The sequence below is a fragment of the Pelodiscus sinensis genome, chromosome 24, assembly GCF_049634645.1.
Source record: "Pelodiscus sinensis isolate JC-2024 chromosome 24, ASM4963464v1, whole genome shotgun sequence".
In the NCBI taxonomy this organism is placed as follows: Eukaryota; Metazoa; Chordata; order Testudines; family Trionychidae; genus Pelodiscus; species Pelodiscus sinensis.
The window spans coordinates 10,036,632-10,053,988 of NC_134734.1; the positions used below are offsets into that span (position 1 = coordinate 10,036,632).

The window sequence follows — 17,357 nt, forward strand, 5'->3', positions numbered from 1 at the left end:
CTGTCTAGGATGTGTTGGGAGTCCATTGCATTGGGGGTGTATTGCATGGTGTAATGGTAGATGTTGGACACTGTTCACTTAGGGGTGCATTGTACAGTATAGTCGTGTTTGGGGATTTCATTGGAGGTTGAGGGTTCACTGTGCTGTGGGGTGCACTGCGTTTGTATTAGGGTGAGGGGGTTGTGTCTTGCACAAGAGGCCTAATGGCACATAGGGCCAATGCATTACACTGGGGTGTATTGCACAGTCCAGTGCTACTGGGGTCACAGTGCAAGGGACTGTGCACTGAGAAGGGGTATACTGTTGCAATGGGGAGAGTACATTGTACAGTGTGAGGGTGCATTGCAGTGACTGTGGGGTTGTGCCCTGTAACACAGGAGCATTGAGTTGGCTATGCAGATGGAGGGAGCAATTAGGGTTCTTGCAGTGTGTGGTGGTGGGAGGTAATATGCAACAAATTTGTGGAGCAATAAGGCCTGTTTGTGTTATAAACTGGGTATATACAATATATTTGAGGTGACCAGCTTTAGTGGCCTTGGCAATGCATTTGGGGCAGCATGGAAAGTGTGGGCAGCTCAGTTACATGGATCGCAGGGAGAAGAATGCAGGTTTGTGGGGAAAGCAGTGGGTTTGGGGATTGCATACAACGGAGTAGGGGTACACAATAGCTAAGGGATACAGGGTGTGATGTAACTGGGGTGTTGAAGACACGAGGAAGTGAAGGATGTTTGTGAGATATGTAACTTAATTAAAGGTGTGGAAAAGTCAGGTCATGCTTAGGGTATAAACAAACAAGGGGGCTTGTGACCAAGTCAGTGGGGTGTTCTGTGGAATATGGGCAGGCACAGACAGATGTACAACTGTGGAAGGGAAAGCTTATGTTCTGTGCTGTTGGTTGCCAGATTCTGGGATCAACATTGATTTTTGAAAGCTTCAGGAGCGTAGCCGAGTTAGTCTGTAACAGGAAGAACTTAACAAACAACAAATACTCTAGTAACACCGTAAAGACTAACAAAACATGTACATGGTGGTATGAGCTTTCTTGGGCAAAGCCGACTTCAGATGGTGGGTCACTGAGACACTTTGCAGGGGTTTTATTTGGGAAGGAGAATACAGATTGCGAATGGAGACAGTGCAAATATTTCAAAGTTTTGATTCCTTCCAAACATTTTTCAGAAGTGATTTGCAGAGCGTTGTATTAACCCCTCAGATCCATTGGAAAGTGATGCTGCCAATAACTTTTTAAATCCGTTCAAAGTAATTTCAGGTACTCTCATCGGAGTCCTGTCAAACGTTGTGATCTTCCAGCCACATGTAAATGTTTTGTCATGTTCTTTCTCTGTGTGTTTGCTGTGTGAAAAGTAAGGACATTGGTGATACAAAAAGCCACCTGGTTCAAAAAAAAAGAATTGACTTGATCCCCAATTTTCTTATTGCAGTAATTTTTAAGCATTATTTGTAGCAGTGGTAAATTTAAAAAAGTGGGATTAATTTGGTTGTGATGTGAGCCAGCTGAAAAACATGGTGTTTATTTAAATAAAAAACTAGTTGAAGCAAATACTGATATTAACTTAGTTTTCAGAAACCAGATTGTTATAGTTTTTAAAATGTGTACACCGCTCCAATTGGATGGAATATATTGTGGGTGGTCAATTTTATTTCTAGGTTCAAATGTAGCGACTGTAATTTTGGGTTGTGGGTTTGTGTGAAAGGCTGGTGTTGACAAAAGGGCTAACAGTGATCAGTTACACCTTACAGCGGCAATCAGGAAGGGAGTTTTGATGGCTCCTACACCTGATTTGTTATATTAGCCCTCCTTGGTGAAATGTGGTCTGTAAGCAATGTGTAAATTACCAGCTCATTGACTTACTGGGAGCCATTTGATTTAGCGTTTGGCATTGTAGACAGGATATTGGGATAAAGGGACCCATCAGTCAGACCCATCATGAAATATCTTGTGCTTTCTATAGTCCTTAAGCCCCCCACCTGTGTTTCACTGAGGCTGACAGCCCAGCCTGCTGTTGCACCATTGACCTTGTGAGTGGTGCTATTTCCAACACAGTCCTGATCCTCAATTTCCATTTCACATCCCACCAGAAACGGATGTCAGTGACGGAGGGGGGGATCAAGTACCCTGAGACAACAGAAGGGGGCCGCCCCAAGCTGGGGGGCTTGATGGACCCCCGTCAGGGAGTGATTGAGAAGACAGGCCGGTGCCAGACATGTGCAGGTGAGACCAAAAGTCCTTGCTTCTGAGGGTGGTGTGGGGGAGATGGCAGCCTGCTGGAGACTGAGATCCTCGGACGGGGGTACCCTGTAGAGTGGATAAATATAAATTATTTTTAAAAATTGGATTTTTTTGAGGGAAAAAGCCTATGTAAAGATAGTTTTAAATAAGATGCATCATAGCTCAAAGATATCTCATCATGGAATAGGGTATATGAATTCTAATTCATGTAATGTTTAAGAAAAGTTTTGTACATGAGTTCCAATAGTTCATGGATTAGGGAATAAATCGTATGGGGTTCCAGAGGGCTTCTGTACAGATTATTTAGGTTAATCTTTTTATTTGTGCAGTGGAGCTTGGTCTAGAAGATACCATCAGAGATTCTTAGTTTTGTAGTGCTCCCAGAGCTAATGTGATTGTTAAGAGCAGAAATGTTTTCAAATAAATAAATATATAGAGGTGAGAAATAACAGACCATGACCATATTATCCCTTTGCAAATTTGGGCGCACAGTCAGTCCTTTACCGCTCCAAAAGTGTAAAGTTTCAAAAAGTTCAGTGAATATAAACCAATATTTTAAGTTTCTCATCTTGACTTAGCTGACAGTCAATTTAATTTTCATGTAAACAATATTTAATTTAAATATTTTATTTAAACAATTTTAACAAATAAACTTGATTTTAAAAAAGCTTGAAAGCTTAACTAAATTAAAAAATGCATATGCTTGTTTTGATAAAATATTACATGGTGTTGAAGAAAAAGATCTGGAATACATAATGTTGTTTTAATTAAATAGAACAATTTAAATGTCCGTGTAGTGGTGTTCTCCTAATACAGCATAACAAGAAAATCCTCCAAACATTGATTAACCCATTGAATTGGAGATAGTTCACCTCCCAATGACTTCATATATATCTGTTTCAATTTCCTTTAGTAAATGAGAAAACCAAACAATCATTCGTCTTCTGATATAGTTGTACAACTAATCTGAAATGTTTTCAGAATAAATCACTGTTTAGAAATGTATAGCGTGTGCCTTCTAAAAAGGAAACCTGCATCTATCTGAGTTGTGAAGAATATGTATTAAGATTATGACAAACATCAAGAATGCACTTTTATGTAGAAAACCATGATTAAAAAGTCTTTCTGACTTGTGATTTAAATCATGGTTTAAATCAAATCCACCCTTGTATCCTTACTCCCATCCTCCCTACCCCGGATGTTGGCCCTGCTTTGCCAGATGCTGGAAGCTTGTGTACGTATTGCCTGGCAAACTGCTGTGCATCAAACCTCTACAGCCCCATTTCCCACCCCTCTGAGCCAACCAGTCCCTGCCTTGGAGTCAGGTGGGAGCTGTGCCCCTAGAGGAGAAAGGCCCACGGTGTTGGCCATGCACCAGGCTGCAGCGCGAGGGTCTTTCTGGGGTGCTGTAGCCGCGTTGCTCACTGGGGCTGCTGTCCCTGCAGGGAATATGACCGAGTGTCCAGGCCACTTCGGGCACATCGAGCTGGCCAAACCAGTCTTTCATGTGGGCTTCTTGGGCAAGACCATGAAGGTTCTGCGCTGCGTCTGCTTCTTCTGCTCCAAGCTGCTGGTGGACTCGGTGAGTGGCCTCTTCGTGTTCCCCCTTCCCCAGACTGGGTAGCCTCTTTGTTGGAAACTGCGACAGAGCTAGAACTGGTGTCACCCTTCTGGGGGCTCTTATAGACCCTCCTTCCCATCTCCAGTCACCCTTGATCCCTGACCTTGGCCTCCCCCTTTTTCTGTTTTGGGAGGAGGGCACTGTGGTCTGGCCCCAGTACAGTTGTGCCTCTTTTGATGGACACCTCCCTCCCAGAAATCCGTTCTCTCTCCACCCTGAGCCAAGTCCCTCCTCTGCCCCTGCTTGCTCTGTAGACTATAGACCAGTGGTCCCCAAATTTGAGGGTCACTTCCCCCATCCCTATTCATACCCAGCTAGGAGCATCCGCGGGTAAGGAGCCTGGCATTGCAGCTGGGGAAGGGGCTGGGCATGGAGTCTTGGCTCTGGGATGGAAGATGCAGACAGTGTAAGGGGATGAGATCACAGCTCTGAAGTGGGGTGGAGGTGCAGTGAAAGGGGTGGAGCTCGGGCTGCACCAAAGCTGGGGGCAGTGCTGGAGTAAAGCTAGAGGAAAAAGGACCATGGGGGCTGGCCCATGGCTTCCAGACATTCCAGCCTCCCCCTACACTTTGGGGACCTCAGCCATAAATCCATCCCATGAGTCCCACCCACCCTCCTTGCCTCTCCCCCATCCGAGAGTCAAGGGGTTTCCCCAGTCGCCTAGGGAGCTCTGCTCAATGTTGAGCCACCAATGTTACTCTCTCCCTCCAGAACAACCCGAAGATCAAAGACATCCTTGGAAAGTCGAAAGGGCAGCCCAAGAAGCGGCTGACCCATGTCTACGACCTGTGCAAGGGCAAGAACATCTGCGAGGGCGGGGAGGAGATGGACAACAAGTTTGGCGTGGAGCAGCCAGAAGGAGACGAGGACCTGACCAAGGAGAAGGTAGGGAGGAGACCTGGTGGGGCTGGAGAGCCGGGCTCATACCAGGCTGGACCTGACCAGAGCTCCTTTCCTTCCCCAGGGCCACGGGGGCTGCGGCCGGTACCAGCCGCGCATCCGACGCACTGGCCTGGAGCTCTATGCCGAATGGAAACACGTCAATGAGGATTCGCAGGAGAAGAAGATCCTGCTTAGCCCAGAGCGGGTGCACGAGATTTTCAAGCGCATCTCGGACGAGGAGTGTTTCATTCTTGGCATGGAGCCCAAGTTTGCCCGGCCTGAGTGGATGATCTGCACTGTCCTGCCCGTGCCCCCACTCTCTGTCCGTCCAGCCGTAGTAATGCAGGGCTCTGCCAGGAACCAGGTCAGCCCTGTGGGAGAGCCAGCACTCCTAGGATCTCTCCCTGGCTCAGGGAGGGGAGTGGCAGCTAATGGGTTAGAGCTGGGGTGAAGAACCAGGACTCCAGGGTTCTCCCTGGGGGTGATGGAGCCCTGACTCTTGCTGTTCCTCTGCCCTCAGGATGACTTGACCCACAAGCTGGCTGATGTCGTGAAGATCAACAACCAGCTGAGGCGCAATGAGCAGAACGGGGCAGCTGCCCATGTCATTGCTGAGGATGTGAAGCTGCTGCAGTTCCATGTGGCCACTATGGTGGACAATGAGTTGCCTGGCCTGCCCCGGGTGAGCACAGCCAGCCCTGGCAGGGAGGGGCAGATGGCTTTTTCCAGCACAGCTCCTCTGAGCTGGGGACTGGTTCTCCTCCCTGTGCTGGGAGCCTGGCAGTGCAGTATATGCTGGGACTTGTGTGTCCTTCCCATCTATTGGTTCACGGCTGGCAGTGTTACATATTAGGATTTGTAGTCTCCATTGCCTGTGTCTGTGCTGGGACCTTTCCCAAACTGGAATTTTATACAGGGGGTGGAAAGATAGAGCATTGCATGCTGGGATTTGTAGTTTCAGTTGATGAAGTGTTGCATGCTGGGGAGTGCCCCTGTGGGTCGTATGTCTATTTTGGGAAAGGCCAATTTCATACTGGGGCTTGTGATCTTTGCTGCTTGCTGCTTGACTTGTGATGGAACATTGTGTGCCCAGTCATGTCTGCTGGGACTGCAATTGAAGTGCAGCATTGCATGATGGGGTTTGTAGTTTCTGGCTTGGCTCAAGGTGCCTGTATTGCATGCTGGGATTTGTGGTTGGCACGACTTGTGATGGAATGCTGTATGCTGGGATACATTTTTGCTGGGCCAGTTGGCTCAAGGTGCAGCATTGCATGCTGGGATTTGCATTCCGTGGTTCTGCTTGTGGACCAGTGTTGCATGCTGGGGCTCGTAGTCTTGCCAGGCAGAACTTCCATACTAATGATGGTGGTTCCTGAGTGCTGCACTTCAACCAGATAGTGGGTGCCCCTGTTGCAGCTGCCAGCACAACCCTATGTGGAGCACCCAAGCCCAGTTAACCTCCCCTTCCCCCCCCCCCGCAGGCTATGCAGAAGTCGGGGCGGCCCCTCAAGTCCCTGAAGCAGCGGCTGAAGGGGAAAGAGGGGCGTGTGCGGGGAAACCTGATGGGGAAGCGGGTGGATTTCTCCGCCCGGACGGTCATCACTCCAGACCCCAACCTCTCCATCGACCAGGTGGGGGTACCCCGCTCCATAGCTGCCAACATGACATTTGCCGAGATAGTGACACCCTTCAACATAGACAGGTGAGGCTGCTGGCGTGTGCGGCAGGATGCAGGGCAGGGCAGATATGGCTCCTCACCAGCTAACACCTATGCCCTGTCCCCGCAGGCTGCAGGAACTGGTGCGCAGGGGCAACAGCCAGTACCCGGGGGCGAAGTACATCATCCGAGACAACGGCGACCGCATTGACCTGCGCTTCCATCCCAAGCCCAGTGACCTGCACCTGCAGATCGGCTACAAGGTGGGGGGTGAGGGGCGTTGCTTCCCCATCTCCCAGACTGGCCTGCAGTGTGGGTTGGAGATTCACCCAGTGACCACATGGAGTCTCTGTGCAGATTAGGCCTGGGGACCCGGAATGTGTGTGCAGGTTAGGGATGTAAAGGGTTAACCAGTTATCTAGTAAGTATGCCCTTTACTGAGGTAACTGGTTAACTAGTGGGGGCCTGCTCCAGGCCAACATGCTGCGGGCAGTGGGTGCTCTGGCCCGGCCGGGCTGGAGCAGCCCCCGCTGTGGGATCTCAGGTAACTGGTTAAATGTTACATATAACTAGTTAACTTTTTAGCTGGGATTTTACATCCCTGGTGCAGATTGGGCTTGGTCACCCGGTGGGAGTGATTTCCAGGCACATGGTTCCAATTGTGCCAGGGAGTCTGACAGGAGGGGGGGGCCGAGGGATCGCAGGAGCAAGTAAGGGCAGTGTCTGAGGGCACGTTGATTGGGGAAAGGGTGGGAGGGCTTGGAAAGAGGTAGGGTATGAGTGGTTGAGGGAAGGGTGTGAGGGTAAGATCTTTGGGGGAGAGTTGAGGTTCAATGAGGGGACCTGCAGGGCGAGAGGGGTGTGGGAAATAGGACAGGGTGAAGGGTCTGTGGGGCGGGGTTATTTGGGCACCCTGAGGTGACCTGTACCACTCACTTCCCTCCCCCTTTTCCTCCTAGGTGGAGCGGCACATGTGTGATGGAGACATCGTCATCTTCAACCGCCAGCCCACGCTGCACAAGATGTCCATGATGGGCCATCGAGTGCGGATCCTGCCCTGGTCCACCTTTCGCCTCAATCTCAGGTGAGGGCTTGCAGGCCGTAGCCTCCTCCCCGAAATGAGGGTGGGGTTTATCTCCTGGCTCCTCTCACCCTGGAGTCTCTCACTTCCCCTGCTCTGGGCTGCACCCTAGCCCCCCCATGGGACCTAAATTGGGGGGCAGTTACATGGCCTGGGGGGGTCAAATTGAGGTGCAACAGCTGGGTGTCCCAATCCTGGATCAGCTCCTTCATTGCAATGGGGTTGTGCAAACCCACAACACACTTCTCCCTGTGCACCCCTTCCATTTCAGGGACTCTCTGCAGCCACACCCCCTTCCCCTCATGGGGGTATCTGTGGGGGTGGGGTAGTTGGACATGTGGGACAGCCTTGCAGGTCCATTGATGTGGCCCCGGATCGCTGCTGTGTGGATGTCTGATCTGCTGGGCACAGCCCCCCAGGCAGGGCGGGGTGGCGCTCCCACCCTTCATGGGCTGTGTCCCTCCACCCCGTGCAGTGTGACCACCCCGTACAACGCTGACTTTGATGGGGATGAGATGAACCTGCACCTGCCTCAGTCGCTGGAGACGCGGGCGGAGATCCAGGAGCTCGCCATGGTGCCCCGGATGATTGTCACGCCCCAGTCCAACCGGCCAGTCATGGGCATCGTGCAGGACACGCTCACAGCTGTCCGCAAGTTCACCAAACGGGACGTCTTCTTGGAGAGGGTGAGTGGGGGGTTGGGAGGGTTCTCCTGCATGCAGCTTGGAAATGGGGTACCACTCAGCTCTGTTCTAACTACTGGGACCCATCTTCCCCTCTGACAAGCTGCAAACCCTGCTAGGTCCTGCCCTCCCCCAACCATCCACATCCAGAGTTACAGGAATGCTTTCCCCAGCTGCTTACAAACCAGCCATAAACTCTAGCCCATTCCCCCAGCCTAGGGCCCCAGAGCTGTCCCACCCTGCCCTACTCAGAGGCCTGGCAATGTAAGTCCCACTCTGCGCTTCCCCCACCCCTCGACGTGGAGAGGACACGCACCACTCCTTGCTCCCTGAGCAGGGATTCCCCAAGCTCTTCAGACACCAGATGCTTTTATATGTGAAACAGATTTAACTACTACTGCAGAAATGTCAATTTCAAGAGATTGCAGGCAATGTTCCCTCTAGTCTTTCACCCCCATGCAGATTTTTTCCATCCACATGTGGAAGCAATTTTATGTGCACAGAAGCATGTGCAAATGTGGACCACCAATAGAAACACAAATCTAGTTGTGGGCACTCTGCTCATCAGCTGGGCGGCATATGAATCTCTCCTGAGCGGCTGCCCAAGCACACAGCGTACAGGTCAAGAAATAACGAGAGCCCTGTGTGGTTACAAAATTGTATCTGCATCTGCAAAAATGAGCCACAGGGAGCCACATCCATGGAGATCCACAAATTTGCAGGGTTTTAGGTATTAAATTTGTATCCGTATCTGCAAAAATGAGCCACGGAAACCTATGGATTTATCGGGCTCTAGAAATCCCATATTTCTACAGACTAGTCAGGGTTTGACTCACGCAGTGTTTCACTCTGCTGGTATAGTTCCTTCCGACACAGGCTGGGTTTTTCCCTGCCAGCCTGGGACCAGCTCCCCTCTTCTGTCTTTCCAGACTTGTTTCCAGGTGTAGAGTTGTGGGCAGGGTGAGGCCAAGTGATGGTGTTGTGTTCAGTGGTCCCTGTAAACTGAGTGCTTGGGTGGCTGCCCATGAGAGATTCGGGTGCTGCCCAGCTGATTAGCCAAGCACCTACGTGAAGAGGAAAAAAATTGGTTGCCCCCCCCTTTTCCCTGCCTTGGGGGAATCAATCAGGAACTTCCAAGTACTTCGCTGGGACGTGAGACAGTCTCCGCTGGTTCAGTGCCTCCTCTGAGCAACCTGCCTTGCTGCCCAGGGCTATCCCAGGAGGACTTGCATACATTGTTTCCTTTCATGGCACATGTTTCCTGCCTGGGCCTGGCTTGGGCTGTTCTCAAGCTTAGCTGCACACCCATAGCAAAGGGCTCCCCTGCAACGCCAGCACATGCCAGCCGACAGGCAGTTGGTGCTCCACAGATCCAGCTTTTCAAATGAAATTCACAAGGGCTACTTTGTAACACCAGCGTGTAATATAGCCAAGGTGAATGGGGGTGCCAGGGGAGGAGGAAGTACTGGGTTGGGTGCCAGGAGGCCTGGGGGAGGATGGAATTTGGGGGCTGGAGAGGAGGGAGATGCTGGGCAGGGAAGGGTAGCATGGCCTGCAAGAAGAGAGAGCATTGGGCCAGGAGGCCTATGGGAGAAAGGGGGCTCAGTTTATAATTGGGGGAGGGATCCAATGGTACTCAGGATGGCTGGGGCTGGCAGGACAGCCCAGCAGGGGTGTGGGCAGCCTGGTGACAGCGGGGGCTGGCGGGAGGGTCCACCTGGCGGGGGTATGGGCGGCTAGGGCTGGCAGGAAGGTCTGGCTGACAGGAGTGCAGGCCCCTGGGGGCAGCGGGAGGATCCAGCTTTCAGGGGTGAGCCCCTGGGGGGAGGGTCCAGCAGGAGGCTTGGCAAGTGACATCCCTCACCTCACACTGACACTGGTCTCCACAGGGCGAGGTGATGAACTTGCTCATGTTCCTGTCCACGTGGGATGGGAAGGTGCCGCAGCCAGCCATCCTCAAGCCCCGCCCACTCTGGACAGGCAAACAGATTTTCTCCCTCATCATTCCGGGGCACATCAACTGCATCCGCACACACAGCACCCACCCCGACGATGAGGACAGTGGGCCCTACAAGCACATCTCTCCCGGCGACACCAAGGTGCTTGTCCATGGGGCCAGAGAGGGGAAGAGCAGCCTGGCCTTCCTCCTCCTCCTCCTCACAATCTCCTGTCCCACCAGGTGATCGTAGAGAATGGCGAGCTCATCATGGGCATCCTCTGCAAGAAATCACTGGGCACCTCGGCTGGCTCCCTGGTGCACATCTCCTATCTGGAGATGGGACATGACACAACCCGCCTCTTCTACAGCAACATCCAGACTGTCATCAACAACTGGCTGCTCATTGAGGGTGAGTCAGGCACAGCTGCCTGCTCCTGCAGAAAGGACTGGCTGCTTAGAAGCGCTACTGGGGAGACTGGGGTCTCCTGTTCTGCCCACCCCTTGTCCCCCCCAGAATGAGATTAGGGACCCACCATACCACAGAGGGAGACTGTTCCTGCACCAGACATCTTCCAGTCTGAGACAAAGGGTGGACAGGGAAGGGAATCGCCTGATGTCAGGAAAACCCTGGCTCCCAGAACCCTGCTCTAACCCACCAGCCCCCACTCCATTCCCAGAACCAGGGAGAGAACCCAGGTGTCCCGGCTCCTAGCCCCTAGTCAGTGCTGCTGCCTTCTGGAGGTGGGACCCTGGGTCTGTCATGAGCCGGTGGAAACCAGAAATCCACCCTCCCCCTATTTCTGAGGCTCCTGGGTGGATCCCACTAGTGGCCCAGGGCTCAGCAGGACCTGAGAAATGAGGAGAGCAGCCCTGCCAGTCCTGGGGGCCAGGTCTGACCAGTCTTTCATCCCCAGGTCACACCATTGGCATTGGGGACTCCATCGCTGATGCCAAGACCTACCAGGACATTCAAAACACCATCAAGAAAGCCAAGCAGGACGTCATAGAGGTGCCAGGCCTGGGGAAGGCAGGAGGGGAGTGTTGAGCTGCCTGGGGGGACTGGAAGAGACTCCCAGGGGAGTAGGCCTGTGGGGTGATGGCAGGGGCTGGATGGAGCCCCTAGGTGGGAAATAAGGGAATCAGGGACTTGGGGGACGGGGGGAGGGAATGGGAGCTACTGGGGAGGGGGAGAGCAGGGAAGTCGGGGGAATCGTAGAAGAGACTAGAGATGTAAAGGACTAGTCGATTGTCCAATAAACCAGTGGTGTGCAACCCGTGGGTGGGGGGTTGCGGATGTCTTCCAGGGGGGCTGCCTACGGCCCCCCCCGGCCGGATCTAAGCACCGCACTGCGGGGCAGCCAATGGCTGGGTCCAGCCCCTGGATCTAAGCGCCATGCTGCTCAAATGATCTTGGAGGTCGCAGTTGAAAAAAGGTTATGCACCACTGCAATAAGCAAATGCTCATCGGATAGTGGGCAAGTGTCACACTCCCCCCCTCCCCCCCACTTGCTGCCACCATCAGATAGAGAAAGCAAGGGGGGGAGAGAAAAGGGGGTACTTGAAGGCAGCAGCACAGTGCAAAGCCCAGGGTCAGCTGGGGAGTGGCTGCGCCTGGCATTTTCATGAAACTCGGGGTCTGGGCTCCGTGGGGCATTTAAGAGCAGCAGCAGCACTGCAGGGAGCCCAGAGTCAGTGGGTGACTCCACCTGGGGCCAGCAGAGCAAGTCCTGCTGACCCCAGGCTCCATGCGGGCGCTTCCACTTTGAAATGCACAAGAGCTTTTATACATTCCATAGCTGGCATGTGGCGTGGCGTGCAGCGTGGGGCCGGCAGGACTTGCTCTGCTGACCCCGGGGGGAGTCACTGCTGGGGCTCTTGTAAATTTCAAAAGAGGAATGTGGAAGTGCCTATCAAGATGTCGATGAAAATTCCATCGACTACTCAGCTAGTAAATTAATCTATATTCAACATCCATAGAAGGCACTGGGAGGCTGGGTTTGGAGGACAAGAAAATTAGGGTTGGGGAATAGATTTGGAGGGCAGGTTGGAATGGTGGAGGGACTGTGCTTTGGGGGATAGATGGAGGGACATGGAGCATGTTATGGGGGAAGGTTGGAGAGAGAGAAGTGTCTGGAAGATGGATTTTGTGGCGGGGGTGGATGTGGGGTGTGGGTTTGGGAGGTTGCATTGTGGAAGCAGAAGGACTTGGGGAACAGCAGTAGGACCGGTGGGTTTGGAGGACGGAGGGGTAGTGGGGGGCCTGGCAGTAGGTTTGGAAAGGTGCGGGGGGGGGGCGTCAGAGAGGTGTGGTGGAGGGGCAGTAGAGGAGTGGGAGGGCTTGTGGTAGGTTGGAAGGGCCCTGGCTCATGCCCTGGATCCCGCTTCACTCCCCAGGTGATTGAGAAGGCTCACAACAATGAGCTAGAGCCCACGCCAGGCAACACGCTGCGGCAAACCTTCGAGAACCAGGTGAACCGCATCCTGAATGATGCCCGTGACAAGACTGGCTCCTCCGCCCAGAAGTCCCTGTCAGAGTACAACAATTTCAAGTCCATGGTGGTGTCGGGCGCCAAGGGCTCTAAGATCAACATCTCCCAGGTGGGTGCTGCCCCCGAGCCAGGGCTCGAACCTGCTTATGGGGCCCTGGAGCCTCCCTTTTGGGAGTGGAAGGCTTCTTTGTGCCCCACCCCCTCAGCTGGGAAAGTGGGAGGTGGCTTCTCCTTGCCCCACTTCCTGTGGCCTCATCCTACACCCTTCCCAGAGAAGGGACCCCCCCCTTCTCCTGCAGTACCCCTTTCTCTCAGCTGCCCTGCCCTCTTACTTGGGGGAGGGGACTCTCTGTCAACCCCCCACCCAACAGGTGGTTTCACCTTGTCCCCAGTTTCCTTAGAATCTGTGGGGCTGGTGTGGGGGGAAGCAGCAGCAGAACCTGCAGATGTATTTAGGAGCTGTGTGTCCAGACCGCTCCCAGGAGCAGCCCTTCTGGCTGATGAACCCCTCTCAAAAAGGAAATTGTGCAGGTTCTTTTGTTCCAGCTGTAGATGTCTGGGGAGCCCACGCGTCCCCAAACACAACAGGGGCCCTGATCTCAGTCGGGGGGGATGTCCATGCAGCCCATGGCATCTCCACCTATCCTGGGGACGTGGGCTAGGGCTGGGTGAAGAGGGGAGACCCAGTCCTGGCTTGGCAAGTGATGTTAACTCCAGTGAAATGGAGAGCTCTGTGGGGTTTCCACTCTGAGGGGAGGGCTAGGGACCAGCGTTCGCACCAGGCTCATTCCCTGTCTCCCCACCCCAGGTCATTGCTGTGGTGGGGCAGCAGAACGTGGAGGGGAAGCGGATCCCATTTGGCTTCAAGCACCGCACGCTGCCCCATTTCATCAAGGACGACTACGGGCCTGAGAGCCGGGGCTTCGTGGAGAATTCCTACCTGGCTGGCCTGACACCCACCGAGTTCTTCTTCCACGCCATGGGTGGGCGTGAGGGTCTCATTGATACAGCCGTCAAGACAGCCGAGACGGGTGAGCTGCTGGTACTAGGGGCTGCTGTGCTGTGGGTGGGGCCTCGCAGGGCTTGCTCTCCCCTGGCAGGTAGGGCTGGCCCCAGGACAGGGCTAGAGGCAGCTGTGGGGCTGGGAGCAGGATGGAGATCTCAGCTGAGGGCACTCTCCTCAGTTAGTGAACTTGCTGAGCAAGGTGGCTTCTTAGCCCTGTGCCCAGGGTCACTGGGTAACCAACTGCTTCGCCCCTAGGGTGGCTGCATCTCCGTGCTGGGTGAGGGGTCCCTGTGTAACCGGCTGCCCAAGCCAAAGGGGTGGTTGCATAAGTAGCCAAGGGGTGGGTGTGATGGAGTTCCCAAGGTGCAGCCTGGAATTGGGGTACCACTGAACCCTTTGTCTTACCAACTGTGGGCTCCCTTCCTGTGACATGGCACAGACCCCACCAGGTCCAGCACTCCCACAGCTATCCACACCGAGTTACACGAACGCTTTCCCCAGTCACTCAGAACCAGCCAGTTCCAGCCTTCGCCCCTGAGCTGTAATGTCCGGCCCTGCTCAGAGGCCTGACTGTACATTTGCTAGGAGTCTACTACAGGCCACCTACCCAGATGGAAGAAGTGGATCAGGCTTTTTTTTAAACAACTAACAGAACCATCCAAAGCCCAAGATTTGGTGGTTATGGGGGACTTCAACTATCCGGATATATGTTGGGAAAATAACACAGCAGGGCACAGACTATCCAATAAGTTCTTGGACTGCATTGGAGACAACTTTTTATTTCAGAAGGTTGAAAAAGCTACCGGGGGAAGCTGTTCTAGATTTGATCCTAACAAATAGGGAGGAACTAGTTGAGAATTTGAAAGTGGAAGGCAGCTTGGGTGAAAGTGATCATGAAATCATAGAGCTCACAATTCTAAGGAGGGGTAGAAGGGAGAACAGCAAAATAGAGACAAAGGATTTCGGGAAGGCAGATTTTCGTAAGCTCAGAGAGCTGATAGGTAAGGTCCCATGGGAATCGAGACTGAGGGGAGAAACAACTGAGGAGAGTTGGCAGTTTTTCAAAGGGACATTAAGGGCCCAAAAACAAGCTATTCTGCTGCGTAGGAAAGATAGAAAATATGGCAAAAGACTGCCTTGGCTTAACCACGAGATCTTGCATGATCTAAAAATAAAAAAGGAGTCATATAAAAAATGGAAAGTAGGACAAATTACAAAAGATGAACATAGGCAAACAGCACAGGAATGTAGGGGCAAGATTAGAAAGGCAAAGGCACAGAATGAGCTCAAACTAGCTATGGGAATAAAGGGAAGCAAGAAGACTTTTTATAAATACATTAGAAGCAAGAGGAAGATGGAGAGGGTAGGCCCACTGGTCAGTGAGGAGGGAGAAACAGTAACAGGAAACTTGGAAATGGCAGAGATGCTCAATGACTTCTTTGTTTCGGTCTTCACTGAGAAGTCTGAAGGGATGCCTAACATAGTGAATGCTAGTGGGAAGGGGGTAGTTTTAGAAGGTAAAATAAAAAAAGAACAAGTTAAAAATCACCTAGGAAAGTTAGATGCCTGCAAGTCACCAGGGCCTGATGAAATGCATCCTAGAATACTCAAGGAGCTGATAGAGGAGGTATCTGAGCCTCTAGCTATCATCTTTGGAAAATCATGGGAGACAGGAGAGATTCCAGAGGACTGGAAAAGGGCAAATATAGTGCCCATCTATAAAAAGGGAAATAGGAACAACCCAGGAAACTACAGACCAGTTAGTTTAACTTCTGTGCCAGGGAAGATAATGGAGCAAGTAATTAAGGAAATCATCTGTAAACACTCCGAAGGTGGCAAGGTGATAGGGAACAGCCAGCACGGATTTGTAAAGAACAAATCATGTCAAACCAATCTGATAGCTTTCTTTGATAGGATAACGAGCCCTGTGGATAAGGGAGAAGCGGTGGATGTGGTATACCTAGACTTTAGTAAGGCGTTTGATACAGTCTCGCATGATATTCTTATCAATAAACTAGGTAAATACAACTTAGATGGGGCTACTATAAGGTGGGTGCATAACTGGCTGGATTACCATACTCAGAGAGTAGTTATTAATGATTCAGAATCCTGCTGAAAAGACATAACAAGTGGGGTTTCACAGGGGTCTGTTTTGGGACCGGCTCTGTTCAATATCTTCATCAACGATTTAGATATTGGTATGGAAAGTACGCTTATTAAGTTTGCAGATGATACCAAGCTGGGAGGGGTTGCGACTAATCTGGAAGATAGGGTCATAATTCAAAATGACCTGGACAAATTGGAGAAATGGTCTGAGGTAAACAGGATGAAGTTTAATAAAGACAAATGCAAAGTCCTCCACTTAGGAAGGAACAATCAGATTCACACATACAGAATGGGAAGCGACTGTCTAGGAAGGAGTACGGCAGAAAGTGATCTAGGGGTTATAGTGGACCACAAGTTGAATGAGTCAGCAGTGTGATGCCGTTGCAAAGAAAGCAAACATGATTCTGGGATGCATTAACAGGTGTTGCCCTGCTACAAGCTGATCACAAACTTCATGCACTGAATCCCTCCACTACTTGTTCTCCATGGGTTGTGTCGTTGGGGAGTGAGGCCAAAATGACATCACATCTGCCCCTTTGATAGCGTCTTCCAGCTTGCTGGAAAGTTGCTGTGTTTCTGGCCGCGTCTAAGAAATCCTTGTCCATAGATATTTTTTGGCTGTGTGGATTCCCTTAAGGGTCCATCCGGTGAGAGCGCACACCATGTGACTGGCTGTTGAGGCTGCCCGAATCAAGGAATTTCCACGCATGCTTCAAGGCATGCTTTGTGCAGAGTGTAAAATTCCATCTCCGTGGTGAAGGGGCAGGGTGACGGGGCTGTTTTGGGAAGTAGCTCACTGGGAATCTGGCAGTGGTGGCCCCCCGACTCAACTGATGTGTCCCTCCTCCAATCCCCAGGGTACATCCAGCGGCGGTTGATCAAGTCCATGGAGTCTGTGATGGTGAAGTACGACGCCACAGTGCGCAACTCTATCAACCAGGTGGTGCAGCTGCGTTACGGCGAGGACGGACTGGCGGGAGAGAGTGTGGAGTTCCAGAACCTCGCCACGCTCAAGCCCTCTAATAAGGCCTTTGAGAAGAAGTGAGTGACCCTACCCCAAAAGTGGTCACATGTAGGTCCCAGGCAAGGGGTCCCTGTGTAACCTGCCATCCTGCCCCAGAGGTGGTTGCATTTTGGTACAGAAGTGTCCATTTGGGCTGGAAGTAGCTCCCAGGTGGGGAAAAGCAGTGCAGGGAAGGGGGGTGCAGGAGCTAGGGGATGGAAGGGATGTTCCACCCATAGATCTTTCACCTAGCGCCTCCCCCATGTTACAGGTTCAAGTTTGACTACACGAACGAGCGGGCGCTGCGGCGCACCCTGCAGGAGGAGATGGTGAAGGACATCCTGAGCAATGCCCACATCCAGAATGAGCTGGAGAGGGAATTTGAAAAGATGCGGGAGGACCGTGAGGTGCTGAGGGTCATCTTCCCCACTGGAGACAGCAAGGTGAGTGGGGCAGGGCAGAGCCTGGGAGTCTCTATGCTAACTATTAGGCTCTACTCCCCTCCCAGAGCCAGGAAGAGAACGCAGGAGTCCTGGCTCACAGCCCCACTGCTCTAACCCACCAGTCCCCACTCCTATCCAGAGTTGGGGAGAGAACCTAGGAGACCTGGCCCCCAGCACCACTACCACCTTCACTGTAAAC

The 17,357-nt window shown here is 52.3% G+C and overlaps 1 protein-coding gene across 1 annotated transcript in view; it reads left to right on the forward strand.

Annotated features, from left to right (window-relative positions):
* POLR2A (RNA polymerase II subunit A) overlaps positions 1 to 17,357 on the forward strand; it is a 28,125-nt gene that overhangs the window by 406 nt on the left and 10,362 nt on the right. Inside the window, exons 2-17 of the mRNA XM_075907730.1 lie at positions 2,098 to 2,230; positions 3,694 to 3,830; positions 4,581 to 4,754; positions 4,834 to 5,115; positions 5,272 to 5,433; positions 6,233 to 6,453; positions 6,539 to 6,671; positions 7,368 to 7,492; positions 7,965 to 8,175; positions 10,062 to 10,271; positions 10,352 to 10,520; positions 11,026 to 11,120; positions 12,506 to 12,709; positions 13,409 to 13,631; positions 16,570 to 16,753; positions 16,987 to 17,158. Coding sequence (XP_075763845.1) covers positions 2,098 to 2,230; positions 3,694 to 3,830; positions 4,581 to 4,754; positions 4,834 to 5,115; positions 5,272 to 5,433; positions 6,233 to 6,453; positions 6,539 to 6,671; positions 7,368 to 7,492; positions 7,965 to 8,175; positions 10,062 to 10,271; positions 10,352 to 10,520; positions 11,026 to 11,120; positions 12,506 to 12,709; positions 13,409 to 13,631; positions 16,570 to 16,753; positions 16,987 to 17,158 — 2,835 coding nt within the window. The remainder of the gene's footprint in view (positions 1 to 2,097; positions 2,231 to 3,693; positions 3,831 to 4,580; positions 4,755 to 4,833; positions 5,116 to 5,271; positions 5,434 to 6,232; positions 6,454 to 6,538; positions 6,672 to 7,367; positions 7,493 to 7,964; positions 8,176 to 10,061; positions 10,272 to 10,351; positions 10,521 to 11,025; positions 11,121 to 12,505; positions 12,710 to 13,408; positions 13,632 to 16,569; positions 16,754 to 16,986; positions 17,159 to 17,357) is intronic.